This window comes from Lepus europaeus, chromosome 8, assembly GCF_033115175.1.
Source record: "Lepus europaeus isolate LE1 chromosome 8, mLepTim1.pri, whole genome shotgun sequence".
NCBI classification, from domain to species: Eukaryota; Metazoa; Chordata; class Mammalia; order Lagomorpha; family Leporidae; genus Lepus; species Lepus europaeus.
In genome coordinates, this window is record NC_084834.1 from 129,324,721 (window position 1) to 129,341,419 (window position 16,699).

A 16,699-nucleotide genomic window follows, 5' to 3' on the forward strand; every position below is an offset into this window, starting at 1 on the left:
GCACCCAGCTCCACCCACCAACACAGACAGGGCACCTGTGGGTACCCAGCTCTGGCCATTGTGGCCATTTGGGGGAACCAGCTGATGGAACATTTCTTTCTCTCTCTCCCTCCCTTTGTCACTCTGCTGTCAAATAAATAAATGTAAAACTAGGATAAACTGAAGTTCTAGACTGTGTACCCACTCAGCCCACTAAGCTCTGAGGCCAGAACAAGAGCCTGGACATCCACAGCCTGTGTGGGCCACATGTGTCAAGGACACGTGGGTGTCACTTACGTGGCTTCACATTGGCCACCACGGCCAGGCTCTCGGGTGGGTGTGTGGTGGGCAGCCTGCCGTGGTCTCCGGGGCCTGGGCCGTTGGTGTACTCCACCACTTGAACATGACCGAGGGGGACGCTCCACTTCAGCAGGTACCTCTGGCTGGTCACGGTGCTGCCTTCGTGGGAGGTGCTGCAACACGAACAAGTGTCACTCAGGAGTCCCGAGTGTGCCGGGCAGCTGGCCCTGCCAGACCTGGGCACGTCAGAGAGCTCACGGAGACGAGGAATTAAAACGTGAAAACACACAACCCACGCGTGGCTTCCACAGCACACTTCCCCTGTGCTCAGGCGGGGACTCACGGTTACTGCGTGTCTGGCTTTGCACTCATAGTCAGGATTTAGATCCACAAGGAAGCCCATGGGGAGACCGTCCTCAAGCCCAAAACGGGGACAGGGAGGTGACCCGCACCCCAGGGAGCGTGGTTTCCACAAAGCCGACGGGTGAGCTGCCGGACCAGAGCCGCCACGTGCAGAGGTGTCGCCTCACACGGGTTAGTGCCCGCGTCTTCCTCCCGTGGCTGCGCTGTGTCCCAACCACACCCATACAGTCCACATCACAGCACTACAGCTCTTATCTTACCGTAAAATGGAACACACGTGTGCAAACAGACACACAGAACCCTTGTGTACAGCCCAGGGGAGCAGCCAGCACTGGGCCAAGGCTGGAGCTGGCTGCCACGCCTCCCCATTCACCTGTGCCCAGGGTCCTCGGTTTGTTGCGGAACACAGGTAGTTAGGGGGAGGGGCTAATGATTGACAGCTCCACACTGACGCCGACTCCGCCCCAGAGCTTCAGTCAATGAGTGACAACTCCAGCGGAGCTGGGGTTTGATAGTGAGGAGCCAAACTGCAGTCTGACAGCCCAGCCAAACTGCGAGACAGTGCAGGTCAGACCAGCTCACAGCTCACCGCCAGTCACGGAGGCCCCGACTGACAGCCAAGGGCCAACCTGCCATAGCCTGCAGCTGTCCCTGTGAGAGGCCGGCCGGCCCGTGTGGCAGGGCCCCTTGTGTGCGCCACGCAGGCTCCCCAACCCCCTCCTGTGCACAGGCCAGACCTCCCTCGCAGGGTGCAAGCCCCACTCCCCTGCACCCTCTCCCTGCCCTTCTGAGCAACAGAAACCACAGGCCCCACGATGCCGGAAATGTCCACAGGGCTGCAGGACGTGTCCCCTGGCCCCAGGACCTGTGGGTGACTATAATGTCACTGGACTCGAATTACCATGGGGTACACCCACACCCATCACGCCAATGAGACCACAACACTTCTAGTACCTCAAGTGGGCAGGAAGGACTCCAGCCCCGCCTACAAGCCCGCCCCTTTCGAATAGCCAAGTGGGCTCCACCCTGGACACCACCCCTTGGCCCCTGGAAAGGCCTAACCCTGTGCCTGCACTCTTTTTCTGAATGGGGGCTTTTTTGCAATCGGGGACTTTTCTTGGCTGGGGGCTTTCCCACGGTTGGATGCTTTTCTCTGGGGCCCTTTTTGCATTTTCGGCTGTTTCTGGGCTTGTACTTCTGTTTTGCTCTGGGTAACCCCTGCTCTCCTGTGCACTGCTGAACCTCCAGCACAGAGGGGAGAACCTTGGGAGAACTCAGCCGGGAGCCCCCAGTCTCATGGTCGGCACTTGTCCCGGCACTGTGGCAGGAGGCACGCCGAGCGGCAGACACAGCCCACCCCCCATATGGTCTGGGCATTCACTCAGTTCTGCCTGTGTCTTGCCAGGCTGAGAGCTCTATGCGGAGCCCAGCTGCCCAGGGCCCCATCTGCACAGCCGCACCCACCACGTGCCCACCACTCGCCCCCGGAAACTGCCAAGCACGGACAGACCCACCAGCGGCCCTCAGGGCACTCGCCGTGGGGCTCTCTCAACACTGTGGCCGGTGGTTTGGGAGTGGGGGCAGGGGTTGGCCTTCCCACCACGTTTAGACAGGTAAGGAAAGCTGTGCAAGGAGTGGCCGCATGTGCACAGGCCACTACTGCTTACGAGGTGGCCTGCACGCAAGCTGTGCCTCCTGCCTGGGGCGTCCAGGACTGGGGTCAGCTTTAAGATTCCCAACCTGCTGGGGCCGGCGCTGTAGCATAGCAGGTTAAGCCTGCACCTGAGGCTGGCAACCCAGATGGGCACCAGTTCGCGTTCTGGCTGCTCCTCTTATCCAGCTCTCTGCTGTGGCCTGGGAAAGCAGTAGATGGCCCATGTGCTTGGGCCCCTGCACCTGCGCGGGAGACCCAGAAGAAGCTCCTGGCTCCTGGCTTCAGATTGGCCCAGGTCTGGCTGTTTGGACATCAGCCAGGCCCAGGTGGATCAGCCCTGTGTAAACAGGGGCCTGGCCCAGCACACAGACCATGGGGAGCAGCCGTGCTCTTACCGAGAGCTGACCGTGGCACACATCAACACGTCGTTCAGCATGAACAGCCGGCGCTCTTTGGTTTTCACCACCTCCCCTCTGTCGTTGTACACCGTTTCTATCATGTCGTCAGACCGAATGAGGTAGCGATTCCCACTGCTCAGGAGCTGAACGAGCAAAAGCAGCACACTTAGCACGCTGGTTGGCTCCACAGAGAAAGCGACACGGAACGAGCCGCGCAGATATGTGTCAGGGCGTCCATGTGGGATGCAGTTTCCCTTTCAAGGGTGGCCCCGTGTTCTCGACACTTCACAGTGGAATCAGAGCTGACTTGTTAAACTGGCACAGACACCAGGGCTGGAGTGACCCCCCCGGTGACAGGAGCCGACCGTCCCCGCAGCCAGCGGGCTGCCTTCCTCACCCCTGCCTACAGGTGCGGTCTCTGGACCTCCAGACTCTCAGGCCACGGCCAAGCGCGCAGCGGCCTGGGCTCTGCATGGCGGCTGCTCCCCTCTGCCCCGGTGAAGGCAGCAGAGGGCCCAAGTGCTTGGGACCCTGCCACCTGTGTGGGACACCCGGACAGAGCGCCTGGCTCCAGCCTGGTGCACACCACATCTCGGTCTCAACCTCTCAATAACTCTCTCTTGCTCTGCCTTTAGAATAAAGAAAGAAATCTTCTAAAAACCACATTACATCAATTGGAACAGCCGGAAGGGGAGGCACTTACTTTTCCCAGGGGCACCTGGGGTTCACTGAGCCCTGCAGACACTGGGGGAAGACGCCTGGGTCCTCCCAGGGGCACTCACACCGTCTACAGCAGTCAGCCCGGCAAGCGGCTCAGACCTCCCCACAGAGGCGCCCACGGCCCTCTGAGCCTATGCCTATGCTGGCCGCCCAGCTCTAGGCCACCACGGAGGAGCCGGCTCTTGTGTGACAAGGCCCCGTGCGTATTCACGCCTGCCCCAGGACGACCAGCCGCGTCTGTCTGCACACCACACCCAGCAACCCCTGCCCTGTCCCCACGTCTCCCCATGCCCTGGCCTCTCAGCCCCACGTGTGTGATCCAAGCCCTTCAGTACTGCAGGGAAGCGCGACCTCAACACAGCCAATGTCAAGCACAGAACTGACAGCTGTCTCAGCCTCCTTTACAGAGCGAGAGCACTCTCGTTGCTTATGGTCACCAGCAAAGAGGTCACGGCCGTGCGACAGGAGGTCGCTCCCCCATGGGAAAGTGCCCCTCCCAAGAAAACAACAGGTGACTGCAGCGAGGACGACCATTGGATGTGACTTATGCGACACAGCCTTGGAAGACCAGGGCCTTAACTAGACGTGGCAGAAGTCTCCACGATCAGGCCATGGCAGCGGGAAGACGGCTTCGTGCCTCAAAGCTGAAACGCGGCCCTGCCAACGACCACGTTCGGGTGTAAATACGACTCCGTCTGCGTGCCGGTGAGCACAAGACATCGGCAGACGTCTTCAGCTCTCAGTCGCTGTGCCCGTAAACACGGCATCGGAAGCAAAGCTAAGAGAGAAGCTCCTGACTGCCTGGGGTGGCCCTGGCCCCGTGACGGCCCGAGGAGTCTGCACAGCCCTTCTAAGGTCTGCAATGGGCCCAGCCTCGGCCTGGGCAGAGGAGCTGCTCCAGGTGTTCTGACTGGTTAGCGAGAAGCAGCTCATTAGTGCAAAGCAAACACCACTTGCGCGCGGACTCGAACCTTGTTCAGGTATCTCTCGTTGATGGCTTTCGCTATCTGTTTAATCTCACAGCGCTGATCGGCGTCCCTCTTCCTCTCATTCAGCTTCTCGGCCAGGGTTTCGAGCTCCGTCAGCGCCATCTGCAGGGGCAGCCGGTCAGGGTGTCCTTTGGCTGTGTTCTTCAGCATGTCCTATGGGTGCCAGGGGGAGGGCAGCGGTCAGCACAGGCGCTGCCCCTCCCCACCAGGGCACCGGGTCACTCAGAACCGACCCCTGGAGCCGTGCGCAGCCATCGGCTCCTTCTGGGGGACACTCGATCGGCATTGGAAGGGCACGACCAGCAGGTGAGCAGCGCACTTTGCAAAAGCCAAACTGATGCTGACGATGAACCACATCCCGCAGCCCAGGGCGCTGGAACCGCAAGCATGGCACAGTCCCAGAACCACTAACATGCCACAGTCCCAGAACCACAAACATGCCACATCCCAGAACCGCAAGCATACCACAGTCCCAGAACCACTAACATGCCAGTCACAGAACCACGAACATGCCACATCCCAGAACCATGAGCATACCACAGTCACAGAACCACGAACATGCCACAGTCACAGAACCACGAACATGCCACAGTCACAGAACCATGAACATGCCACAGTCCTAGAACTGTAAGCATACCACAGTCCCAGACCACGAGCATGCCACATCCCAGAACCACGAACATGCCACAGTCACAGAACCACAAGCATGCCACAGTCCCAGACCACGAGCATGCCACATCCCAGAACCACGAACATGCCACAGTCACAGAACCACAAGCATGCCACAGTCCCAGAACCACTAACATGCCACAGTCCCAGAACCACGAACATGCCACATCCCAGAACCGCAAGCATACCACAGTCCCAGAACCACTAACATGCCACAGTCACAGAACCACTAACATGCCACAGTCCCAGAACCACGAACATGCCACAGTCACAGAACCACGAACATGCCACAGTCACAGAACCATGTCATGCCACTGTCCTAGAACTGTAAGCATGCCACAGTCCCAGACCACGAGCATGCCACATCCCAGAACCACGAACATGCCACAGTCACAGAACCACAAGCATGCCACAGTCCCAGACCACGAGCAAGCCACAGTCACAGATTCATGGACATGCCACAGTCCCAGAACCATGAGCATGGCACAGTCCCAGAACCGCAAGCATGCCACAGTCCCAGATCACGAGCAAGCCACAGTCACAGAATCATGGACATGCCACAGTCCCAGAACCATGTCATGCCACTGTCCTAGAATCACGAGCATGCCACTGTCCCAGAACCACGAACATGCCACATCCCAGAACCACAAGCATACCACAGTCCCAGACCACGAGCATGCCACATCCCAGAACCACGAACATGCCACTGTCCCAGAACCACGAACATGCCACATCCCAGAACTGCAAGCATGCCACAGTCCCAGACCATGAGCATGCCACAGTCCCAGAACCATGTCATGCCACTGTCCCAGAACCACGAACATGCCACAGTCCCAGAACCACGAACATGCCACATCCCAGAAACGCAAGCATACCACAGCCCCAGAGCCACGAGCATGCCACAGTCCTAGAACCACGAACATGCCACATCCCAGAACCGTGAACATGCCGCAGCCCCAGAACCATGTCATACCACAGTTCCAGAACTGTGGCCCTGGATGCTGCCTTATCTCTGGCTCCATCCCTGCCTCACTCACCCTGCTGCCCTCCAAACCCACCCCTACACCACCAGCCACGCAGGCACAGAAGCACAGCGCCAGGCAGAGGAACCCACGCCTGCAAACCTGGGGCCTGGGCCTTGTTTCTGCCACAGAGGCTCCGTTTCCTGGGAGGGAACAACTGACAGGTCACCATGTGAGTGACAGTTTGAAAGAGCATGCTAAATTTTTTAAAATGCAGATGTTGGAGCTGGCGCTGTGGTATAGCGGATAAAGCCGCGGCCTGCAGTGCCGGCATCCCATATGGGCGCTGGATCTAGTAGCGGAGTCCACTTCTAATCCAGCTCTCTGTTATGGCCTGGGAAAGCAGTGGAGGATGGCTGAGTGCTTGGGACCCTACTACCCACAGGGAGACCTGGAAGGAGCTTCTGGCTTCAGCCTGACCCAGCCTAGGCCATTGTGGTCATCTGGGGAATAAACCAGCAGATGGAAGGTCTCTCTTTCTCTTGTAACTCTTTCAAATAAGTAAAGAAATATTTAGAACAAAACAAAGCACAGATGTTTCTTGAATCTACAATAATGGCAATCATGAGATTAAGAATTCATATAGGGGGTGGGCTTTTGTGGTGCAGGAATGGAGCCGCTCACCTGGAGCAGGTGGGGATGGAGCCACTCACTTACCTGCAGCAGGAGGATGAACTGCGGGAACCTCTGGATGGGCTTCATCATCAGGCTGTAGAGCGTGACTCGGTCGGGACCGGACTCCTGGCTCTGCTGTAGGGACAGCACGCGGCTCTCACACTGCAGACCACAGGGATGCCACACCACCACGCACAGCCCCAGACCCTGGTCTTTGACCCCGGGCATCTTCACCAAGGTTCACCTCTAAGCACTTCCCGCCCCGGCTTGCCCGAGCTGTCACCGCCTGTCCGTGTGGGAGGAACATTCTAGAGCAGAAGGGGCTCTGCCCTAGCCCTGTCTGCCCCAGAGGCTCCCGTCTGCCCCAGGGAGGCTCCTGTCTGCCCCAGAGAGGCTCCCGTCTGCCCCAGAGGCTCCCGTCTGCCTCAGAGGCTCCTGTCTGCCCCAGAGAGGCTCCCGTCTGCCCCAGAGGCTCCCGTCTGCCCCAGAGAGGCTCCCGCCTGCCCCAGAGGCTCCCATCTGCCCCAGAGAGGCTCCCGTCTGCCCCAGAGGCTCCCGTCTGCCCCAGAGGCTCCCATCTGCCCCAGAGAGGCTCCCGTCTGCCCCAGAGGCTCCTGTCTGCCCCAGAGAGGCTCCCGTCTGCCCCAGAGGCTCCCGTCTGCCCCAGAGGCTCCTGCCTCTTCCGAGCACCACTCACCAGCAGGTCCCCTGGCCATCCCAACCGGGGCTGCAGCTGGGGCGTCTCCAGTCCCCTGCTCGGGAGCTGCAGGCTGCACAGGGAGACCACGCGGCATGGCTTGGCCTGTGGCTCCCCAGCCAGCCAGCACCGGGCTCTGAAACTGGGCTGGGGCCCCAGCAAAACTCTAAGGACACCCTCGGCAGAGGGGAAGCCTCAGCTCAGCCCTGCTAGCCTCCCCCCAGGGGGAGAAGCGCTGCAGCTCCTCTGCTGGGGCTGGGGCCTCATCTCTCAGCAAACCCTAACTGCCGACAACAGCAGGGACACCCCCTCCCCGCGCCACATGAGGGAGCACAGCGAGACGCTGTGGCTCACGTCACAGTGGCTGCTGACAAGAACACCTGCCCTGGGCGCACCTGCTGGGCCCAGGGAGTCTCCAGGCACACAGAGGGCATGGGCACACCCCTGCCCTGAGGGCTTGCGATGCAACAGGACCTGAGCTCAGTGGACAGACAGGTCTCGGAGTGCTGCCAACGCCCCTGTCTTATTGATGTCACTGCCTCCAACACGCACCTCCCACTGGGGAGGCCCTGCCATGTCCCGTCACGGCCGTCGCCGCCACCGCGGGAGGCCACAGGCTGTCTTCCCGATGTCAGCATGGACAAAGCCCAGGTCTCACCAATCTCGGGGCCCGTCCAGGCCACTGCGGCCTGCCCCAAAGACCGCTGCTGGGGTCTCGCAGTTCCCAGTGTCTGTGCAGGCACAGGTGTCCCTGCGTCGGCCCCTCCCCTTCTGTGCACCCACTTGGGAGCCGCACAGGTACGAGGCACTTTCAAATAGCCATGTTCTTCACACCCACGGCAGCACGGCAGGCCCTGCTGGTCTGACGTCTCCGTACCAGCCTTCTGCGCTCGGGGCGGGGTCTGCGGCCTCCCCATGTGGGATTCTGCCCAGCCCCAGGGCAGCCGGCGGCACTCACCTTCAGGAACTCCAGGAAAGCCGGCTTCGTGGCACACGTCTTCTTGAGGATCGCGACGGCGGTGCTGAAGTTGTTCACGTACTCGCTGTAGGCGTCCAGCACCATGGACTTGGAAAACTGGGGCACAGGAGGGGATGGAGGGAGACATTAGGGAGAGGCCAATACTCACTTTTCAACTCAGGATGGAGGCTCGACGCTGCCCTAATGCCCCCCTCCAGTGGCCATGATGTTCTCCTAGGAGAAACGTGTATGGGTTGCTCTGTTATTTACAGAGCCTCCTGGAGATGTGTGAAAGGCCGGCTGGATCTAACTCTGCGCCCTAACACACTTCCGTGGCTCCTTGTGCAAAACCATAGCGATCTGAGGATGGCATCGTGGCACAGCATGTAAAGTTGCCACCTGCAGTGCCGGCATCCCATATGGGGGCCAGTTCAAGTCCCAGCTGCTCCATTTCCAATCCAACTCCCTACTAACGCACCTGGAAAAGCAAGAGAAGTTGACCCAAGTGCTTGGGCCCCTGCACCATGTTGGAGACCCAGAAGAAGCTCCTGGCTTCAGAGTGGCCCAGCTCTGGCCATTTTGGTGGCCACTTGGGGATTGAATCAGCGAATCAAAGTGCTCGCTCTCTCTCTCTCTCTCTGTAGATGACTTCCAAATAAATAAATCTTTAAAACAAAACACAAGACCATGGTAATTCAGGCTGTGTTCTGCTGACAAAGGGGTGGAGATGACAAGTGTGGATGAATCTCCCGATGACCCCGCCGGTCCTCACTTGGTAAGGAAAGAGCAGCGGGTAGCTCGCTGTGCGGGACCAGACGGGGGAAAGGGCCCGGGGTGGGACGGGGCTGGCCCGCGCCTCTGGGTCGACGCACGCTGCCTAGGCTTGTTTTCCTAGAAGCGCAAAGGTTTCCAGAGGCAGAAACCTCCTGCCCTTGGTGGCGATGTCCACAGGGAGGACCCTCCAGAGGGCACAGCAGCGAGACCGGCACGGACACCGGCAGGGACATCGGAAGGCTTTCACCTGAGCAGGCTTTTTAGAAAAAGATTCCTTACATTGTTAAAACACTTCCAAAGGAAAATATTTAAAGAAGAATGATAGAAGTGGAGCCAAAGTGCAATAGCAAAATAAACATCCCCTATTTCTCTTGTTCCGTAAGGTCCACGAGGCTTTGCACGAATCTTCCGGCCAGAACTCTGCTTTCGCACCACGTTCACAGCATCCTGTAACCCCCACAACTGCAGACGGAGAAACCCGGAGCCCACACTTTGCAGCAGGTGACCCGGGGCCCAGGTCTGCACTGCTGTCCCTGAGAATGTTCCAGATCCAAGAGGAGGCATCCGGAAACCCTCCTGCTTGGAACTTCCTGCTGCTCCCGGGCACAGAGGACCCTGCACCCAGACGGTGAGGCCCAGCTCAGGAAGACAGGGCTCCCACAGGGCTGGGACGGGGCTGCTCTGAGCGTGCCCCTGGCAGCGGAAGCGTCACACGGTGCAGGGATGCACCCACGGCAGCTGTGCCTCCATCTCGTGCCCGCCAGCTGCATCGCCCCCCCCCCCCCCCCGCCTGCTGGTGTCTACCAGGTCACCTCCCAGAAGCCCAGGAGCCCTCGGCCCGGCCCCGGTGGCACTGCTTGTCCTCAATGAGAAAAGAGAAGAGAGCCCACAGGGGTGGGGGTGCCTGGCCGTTACCGAGGCCACGAAGACGTCGCCGATCATCTCCACGGAGTCCCACTCGGCCACGCGGCTGGCCAGTGCGATCTGGAACATGGAGTGGCACTGCAGGATCTCCTTGACGCGGTGGAAGACCGTCCTCAGCTTCCTGTCGCTCAGCAGCCGCGGCTCCATCTCGGACAGCGGCTTCTCGTATTGCTGCCACGGGACAAGCACGCGGCGCCCGAGTCACCCCGACCTCCGTGCCATGATGCACATAGGATGCGCGTCCTTGGGGGACGCGGCACGTCGCCTGCCTTATCTCTGCAGTCACGCTTATTAACACACCAGTTAGGGCAGCACGCTGCCACACACTGCCACACGCAGCCACACACTACCACACTGTATTCAGAACTACATAAGACAGGGCAATGAGACGTGCAGGCACACTACCACATGCTACACACGCTGCCACATGCTACCACACACTACCACACTGTATTCAGAACTACATAAGACAGGGCAATGAGACGTGCAGGCACACTACCACATGCTGCCACACGCTGCCACACGCTGCCACACGCTGCCACACACTACCACACTGTATTCAGAACTACATAAGACAGGGCAATGAGGCACACTACCACACGCTACACACGCTGCCACATGCTACACACGCTGCCACACGCTGCCACACTGTATTCAGAACTACATAAGACAGGGCAATGAGGCGTGCAGGCACACCACCACATGCTACCATACACCGCCACACACTGCCACATGCTGCCACACGTTGCCACACGCTGCCACACGCTGCCACACGACATTCAGAACTATGTACAACAGGGCAGTGAGATGCAAAGGCATGTTGCCACACATTCCCACACACTGCCACATGTTACCACACATTACCACACACTACCTGCCACACGCTACCACACGCCAGTCAGGTACCTCCAAGATCCTCTTAAGAGCATCCACGTAGTTCTTTTCACTGTCGACAACGGAGCCCAGGATGTATCTTCTCACAACCTGCAGGAAATGTCACAGTATGATGGGACCAGGCCGCTCTGGAACACACACGGGTGAACTGTACTCCTGTCTGGGGCGTGCTGACGACGTTGTCTTTTTAAAGGCACTGAACGGTGTGCTGACTAAACAGCATTACAGCAGCTACTGTTTCCCACATTAACACACAAATATTAATTATAACTACAGCCAAGTAACACGCATACACTCACGCAGTGACAACAGACTGAATTAACCGATTGTGTTTTATGTGTCCAACACATACGTTAGGCGATATTTCAGTATAAATTAAATACAACAAATTCCAGGGGTCAGCATTATGGCGCGGGGGTTAGGCCGCCTCTTATGACGCAGGCATCCCAAACTGGACGTCCAGTTCAAGCCCCGCTGCTCCACTTCCAACCCAGTTTCCTGCTAATGTGCCCGGGAAAGCAGATGATGGCCCAAAAGGACGCAGTAGAGCTCCAGGCTCCCAGCTTTCCCTGGTCTGACCCAGCCCTGGCTATTGTGGGCAAGTGGGGAGTGAACCAATGGACAGAAGACATTTCTCTCTGCCTCCCTCTCTGTCAGTCTGCCTTTCAAATAAATACATAAATTTTTAAAAATTCCACTCTTGATCAAAGAGTGCTGTCATTGACAGTCATCCACATCACTACTTCACAATTACGGACAAACAGACGCTTGTGGAAGGCGGAGGAACTCTGGCACAGGTCCTTTTTTTTAACTTTTATTTAGTAAATATAATTTTCCAAAGTACAGTTTATGGATTACAATGGCTCCCCCCCCCCATAACTTCCCTCCCACCCACAACCCTCCCATCTCCCACTCCCTCTTCCATTCCATTCACATCAAGATTCATTTTCAATTCTCTTTATATACAGAAGATCAATTTAGCAGATATTAAGTAAAGATTTCAAGAGTTTGCACCACACAGAAACACAAAGTGTAAAATACTGTTTGAGTACTAGTTATAGCATTAAGTCACAATGTACAGCACATTTAGGACAGAGGTCCTACATGGGGAGTAAGTGCACAGTGACTCCTGTTGTTGACTTAACAATTTGACACTCTTGTTTATGGCGTCAGTAATCTCCCTAGGCTCTTGTCATGAGTTGCCAAGGCTGTGGAAGCCTTTTGAGTTCGCTGACTCTGATCTTATTTAGACAAGGTCATAGTCAAAGTGGAAGTTCTCTCCTCCCTTCAGAGAAAGGTACCTCCTTCTTTGATAACCTGTTCTTTCCACTGGGATCTCACTCGCAGAGATCTTTCATTTAGGGTTTTGTTTTTTTTTTTCGTCAGAGTGTCTTGGCTTTCCATGCCTAAAATACTCTGATAGGTTCTGCAGCCAGATCTGAATGCCTAAAGGGCTGATTCTGAGGCCAGAGTGCTGTTTAGGACATCTGCCATTCTATGAGTCTGCTGTGGCACAGGTCTTTTGACCACACGAAGACTGACCTAAGACAGCAAGCAGTGAATCGCCCACGTCCTGAGAGGTATGAAAACCCCTCCACACCTGAGATGTCTGGGTGTCAAACACTGCTGCCAATTTCAACCCACACGGCGTGGCTGAGATGCCTGTGAAAGGTCACTTGGTGCTTCCCTCACCCTCCACACAGCCCAGGAGGAGGTATTCGCCAGTAGATGGAGAGTACAGCATAACATTACAACACGGTTGCTTTCAGACCAGCACATGTGCACTCACTCGCATGCACACACACCAAACCATGTGCACACACTTACCACACCACACACACGCCCAACATGTACCACATACAGCATACCCCACACATGTGTGTATCCACACACCCAAAACTTGCCTATGAACATGCAGACCACACCATGTATAAACACATGCACACAGTACATGCATCTGAACACACACAGTCACACCACACCACACACAAGCACGCATCTGAAAACACAACACATGTGTGTGAATGCACGCATGCATCTGCCCACACAGGTGTAGACGTATGCATACACCACACGTATGCATAAGAACACGTGTGCACACACATACACACACACAGGCATGCTCCAGAGTTTCGCTAGGCAATCCCTGCCTCTGAGTGAAGCCACTTACAGAGACCGCGGTGCCACCCAGTGGGCAGAGAGAGCATTTCCACAGATGAGTTGGGTAGACCCCAGGGCAACCAAGAGTTACCCCACATGACCAACAAAGGAGCCACCATTCTATTTATGCCAAGGGCTAGTCCAATTCACAGAAGTAAGACAAGAAACAACCCTTCTAGGATTCCTAATAAGAGAGTGATGTATTAGAAAACACAGCCCCCCCCCCCCAAAAGGTGAGGCTGGCATCATGGTATAGTGGCTAAAACTGCCACCTGCATGGCCAGCATCCCACATGGGCACTGTTTCAAGTCCCAGTTGCTCCACTTCTGATGCAGCTGCCTGCTAGCCTGCCTGGGAAAGCAGCAACAGATCAGCCAAGTGCTTGGGACCCTGCAGCCACGTGGGAGACCTGGAGGAAGCTCCTGGCTCCTGCCTGGTTCTAGCCCTGGCACTTGCAGCCATTTGGGGAGTAAACCAGTGGATGGAACCCCCTTCCTCTCTCTCTCTTACTGTAACTCTGCCTTTCAAATGAATAAAATGAAAATCTTAAGAAAAAATGAAAAAGCAAACACAGCCATGGCTATGAAGAACGCCTCCCACAGCCCAGACTGGATGCTGGGAAGCCACAGTGCTGAGCAGCCTGGTCCTGCTATGTGCTGACCCCAAGCCCTCAGATCCTTCACTGCTGATGGTGACCGACTGACTCCCCACCTCGTCTCTACCAGAACTCAGATCCCCAGACACCACCCAGGCCCCTGCGTACAATACTTGTGGAATCAGAGCCATCTTCCAAAGTCCTGAGATGACACAAAGCAGGTCAAAAGGCCTGGGATTGGTATAAACTAATTTAAACACAAAAGCGAAACAGGTCTCCCAGATTTCACGGCCACTGCATGTGATATTGCCAATTTCGGGCAGTCAGGTGGGACAGACCAAACGGGATGGCCGGCCAGGTTGTCAGGGGAGGGTGTGCAGGATTCAGTGCTGTGACCGCCGGCCGAGAAGCTCAACACAGGGCAGGGCCACAGAGGAGCGCTCAGCACTGAAGGGTGCTTTTCTGCCTACGTGAACGGAACAAAGCAGGGGACTGGTCCCCTGGCAGGAGGGAAAGTGGTGTGAGGATGTCCGGGTTGTGGGCCAAGCCCAGGGAGAGCTGGGCTGAGGGAGTGGGCAGCTGTTACTGTGTCTGAGGCCAGGACAGGCTCAGGAGAGCCCCCTCTCTGCCACACCGCACCCCGAGAGGGCGAAGGGAAGGACTTCCAGCTCCAAGGGTACGTTTCACACAAACAACCACACAGGAAGCAGGAAGACGCCATTTCTCCCACGTGAGGCCTGCAAAGAGCTCAACACGCAGCCGCTCTAGTTACGCCTCCTTATTTCTGCTTTGAAGAAAAAGCAGTCATACAGGAGATCAACACCCCAAGTTTGAGCTTTAACTCCACAACAGGCCAACAGGGAAAATAAAGCTCGATGGAGAGACAGTCCTGAACGCTGAGAAATCGCTGTGTTCACACGCTGGCCATATCTGCACGCAGTCCACAGCGCAGGCCCCTCACGTGGGCCCTGCCTGCGTGTCCCCCACCACAAGACCAGCACGGCACCACAGGACGTGGCACTGCGAGGCCCAGGGAAGGTGAAGACACTGAGTGACACTGAGTGACTAATCCACCCCGACTCTGCCACGCCCCCACACACAGGGACCTGCGATGGGGATGCAGCCCAGAGAGGTCCTCGCACCTCACAAAGTAGAACAGCATGTGGCAGTCACCCAGCCCAAAGATGACCACGGCGGCCAGGGGACAGACAGGCGTTCCACCATTGTCTCCTCACAGACCCACAGCCACCACGTCTCCTCAGACACACACCCCTACTGATCGTCCTCCCAGTCACACACCCCTACTGACCTCACAGACCACAGGACGTCCTCTCTCTGCAGAGGCTCACACCCCTACCCACCGTCACCACAGACCACTCCCCTCCCCACGGTCCCTCACACCACACCCCTCCCCATGGTCCTCTCACAGACCACACCCCTCCCCACAGTCCTCTCACAGACCACACCCCTTCCCATGGCCCCTCACAGACCACACCCCTCCCCACAGTCCCCTCACAGACCACTCCCCTCCCCACAGTCCTCTCACAGACCACTCCCCTCCCCCACGGTCCCCTCACAGACCACACCCCTCCCCACGGCCCCCTCACAGACCACACCCCTCCCCATGGCCCCTCACAGACCACTCCCCTCCCCACTGTCCTCTCACAGACCACACCCCTCCCCGCGGCCCCCTCACAGACCACTCCCCTCCCCGCGGCCCCTCACAGACCACTCCCCTCCCCACGGTCCCCTCACAGACCACTCCCCTCCCCACTGTCCTCTCACAGACCACACCCCTCCCCACGGCCCCCTCACAGACCACTCCCCTCCCCACGGTCCCCTCACAGACCACTCCCCTCCCCACGGTCCCCTCACAGACCACTCCCCTCCCCACTGTCCCTCACAGACCAGACCCCTCCCCACGGCCCCCTCACAGACCACACCCCTCCCCACGGTCCCCTCACAGACCACTCCCCTCCCCACGGTCCCCTCACAGACCACTCCCCTCCCCACGGCCCCTCACAGACCAGACCCCTCCCCACGGCCCCTCACAGACCACTCCCCTCCCCACGGTCCCCTCACAGACCACACCCCTCCCCACGGCCCCTCACAGACCACTCCCCTCCCCACGGTCCCTCACAGACCAGACCCCTCCCCACGGCCCCCTCACAGACCACACCCCTCCCCACGGTCCCCTCACAGACCACTCCCCTCCCCACTGTCCCTCACAGACCACACCCCTCCCCACGGTCCCCTCACAGACCACACCCCTCCCCACGGTCCCCTCACAGACCACTCCCCTCCCCACGGCCCCTCACAGACCACTCCCCTCCCCACGGCCCCTCACAGACCACTCCCGTCCCCACAGCCCCCTCACAGACCAGACCCCTCCCCACGGCCCCTCACAGACCACTCCCCTCCCCACGGCCCCTCACAGACCACTCCCGTCCCCACAGCCCCCTCACAGACCAGACCCCTCCCCACGGCCCCCTCACAGACCACTCCCCTCCCCACGGCCCCCTCACAGACCACTCCCCTCCCCACGGTCCCCTCACAGACCACTCCCCTCCCCACGGCCCCTCACAGACCAGACCCCTCCCCACTGTCCCTCACAGACCACTCCCCTCCCCACGGCCCCTCACAGACCAGACCCCTCCCCACTGTCCCTCACAGACCACTCCCCTCCCCACGGCCCCCTCACAGACCACTCCCCTCCCCACGGTCCCCTCACAGACCACTCCCCTCCCCACGGCCCCCTCACAGACCACTCCCCTCCCCACTGTCCCTCACAGACCAGACCCCTCCCCACGGTCCCCTCACAGACCACTCCCCTCCCCATGGCCCCTCACAGACCACACCCCTCCCCATGGCCCCTCACAGACCACTCCCCTCCCCATGGCCCCTCACAGACCACTCCCCTCACAGACCACACCCCCTCTTTGCCATTCCCTGGCTTTGGAAATCTCCATTTTCCTTCCCCACTGGAAT

General features: G+C 58.3%; 1 protein-coding gene across 1 annotated transcript in view; it reads right to left on the reverse strand.

The window, feature by feature from the left end:
* ARHGEF10 (Rho guanine nucleotide exchange factor 10) overlaps nucleotides 1-16,699 on the reverse strand; it is a 102,520-nt gene that overhangs the window by 51,853 nt on the left and 33,968 nt on the right. Inside the window, exons 5-11 of the mRNA XM_062198853.1 lie at nucleotides 10,969-11,046; nucleotides 10,054-10,233; nucleotides 8,365-8,481; nucleotides 6,752-6,844; nucleotides 4,386-4,556; nucleotides 2,692-2,837; nucleotides 277-452 (exon numbers count right to left, since the gene is read on the reverse strand). Of these exons, the coding sequence (XP_062054837.1) occupies nucleotides 277-452; nucleotides 2,692-2,837; nucleotides 4,386-4,556; nucleotides 6,752-6,844; nucleotides 8,365-8,481; nucleotides 10,054-10,233; nucleotides 10,969-11,046 (961 nt within the window). The remainder of the gene's footprint in view (nucleotides 1-276; nucleotides 453-2,691; nucleotides 2,838-4,385; nucleotides 4,557-6,751; nucleotides 6,845-8,364; nucleotides 8,482-10,053; nucleotides 10,234-10,968; nucleotides 11,047-16,699) is intronic.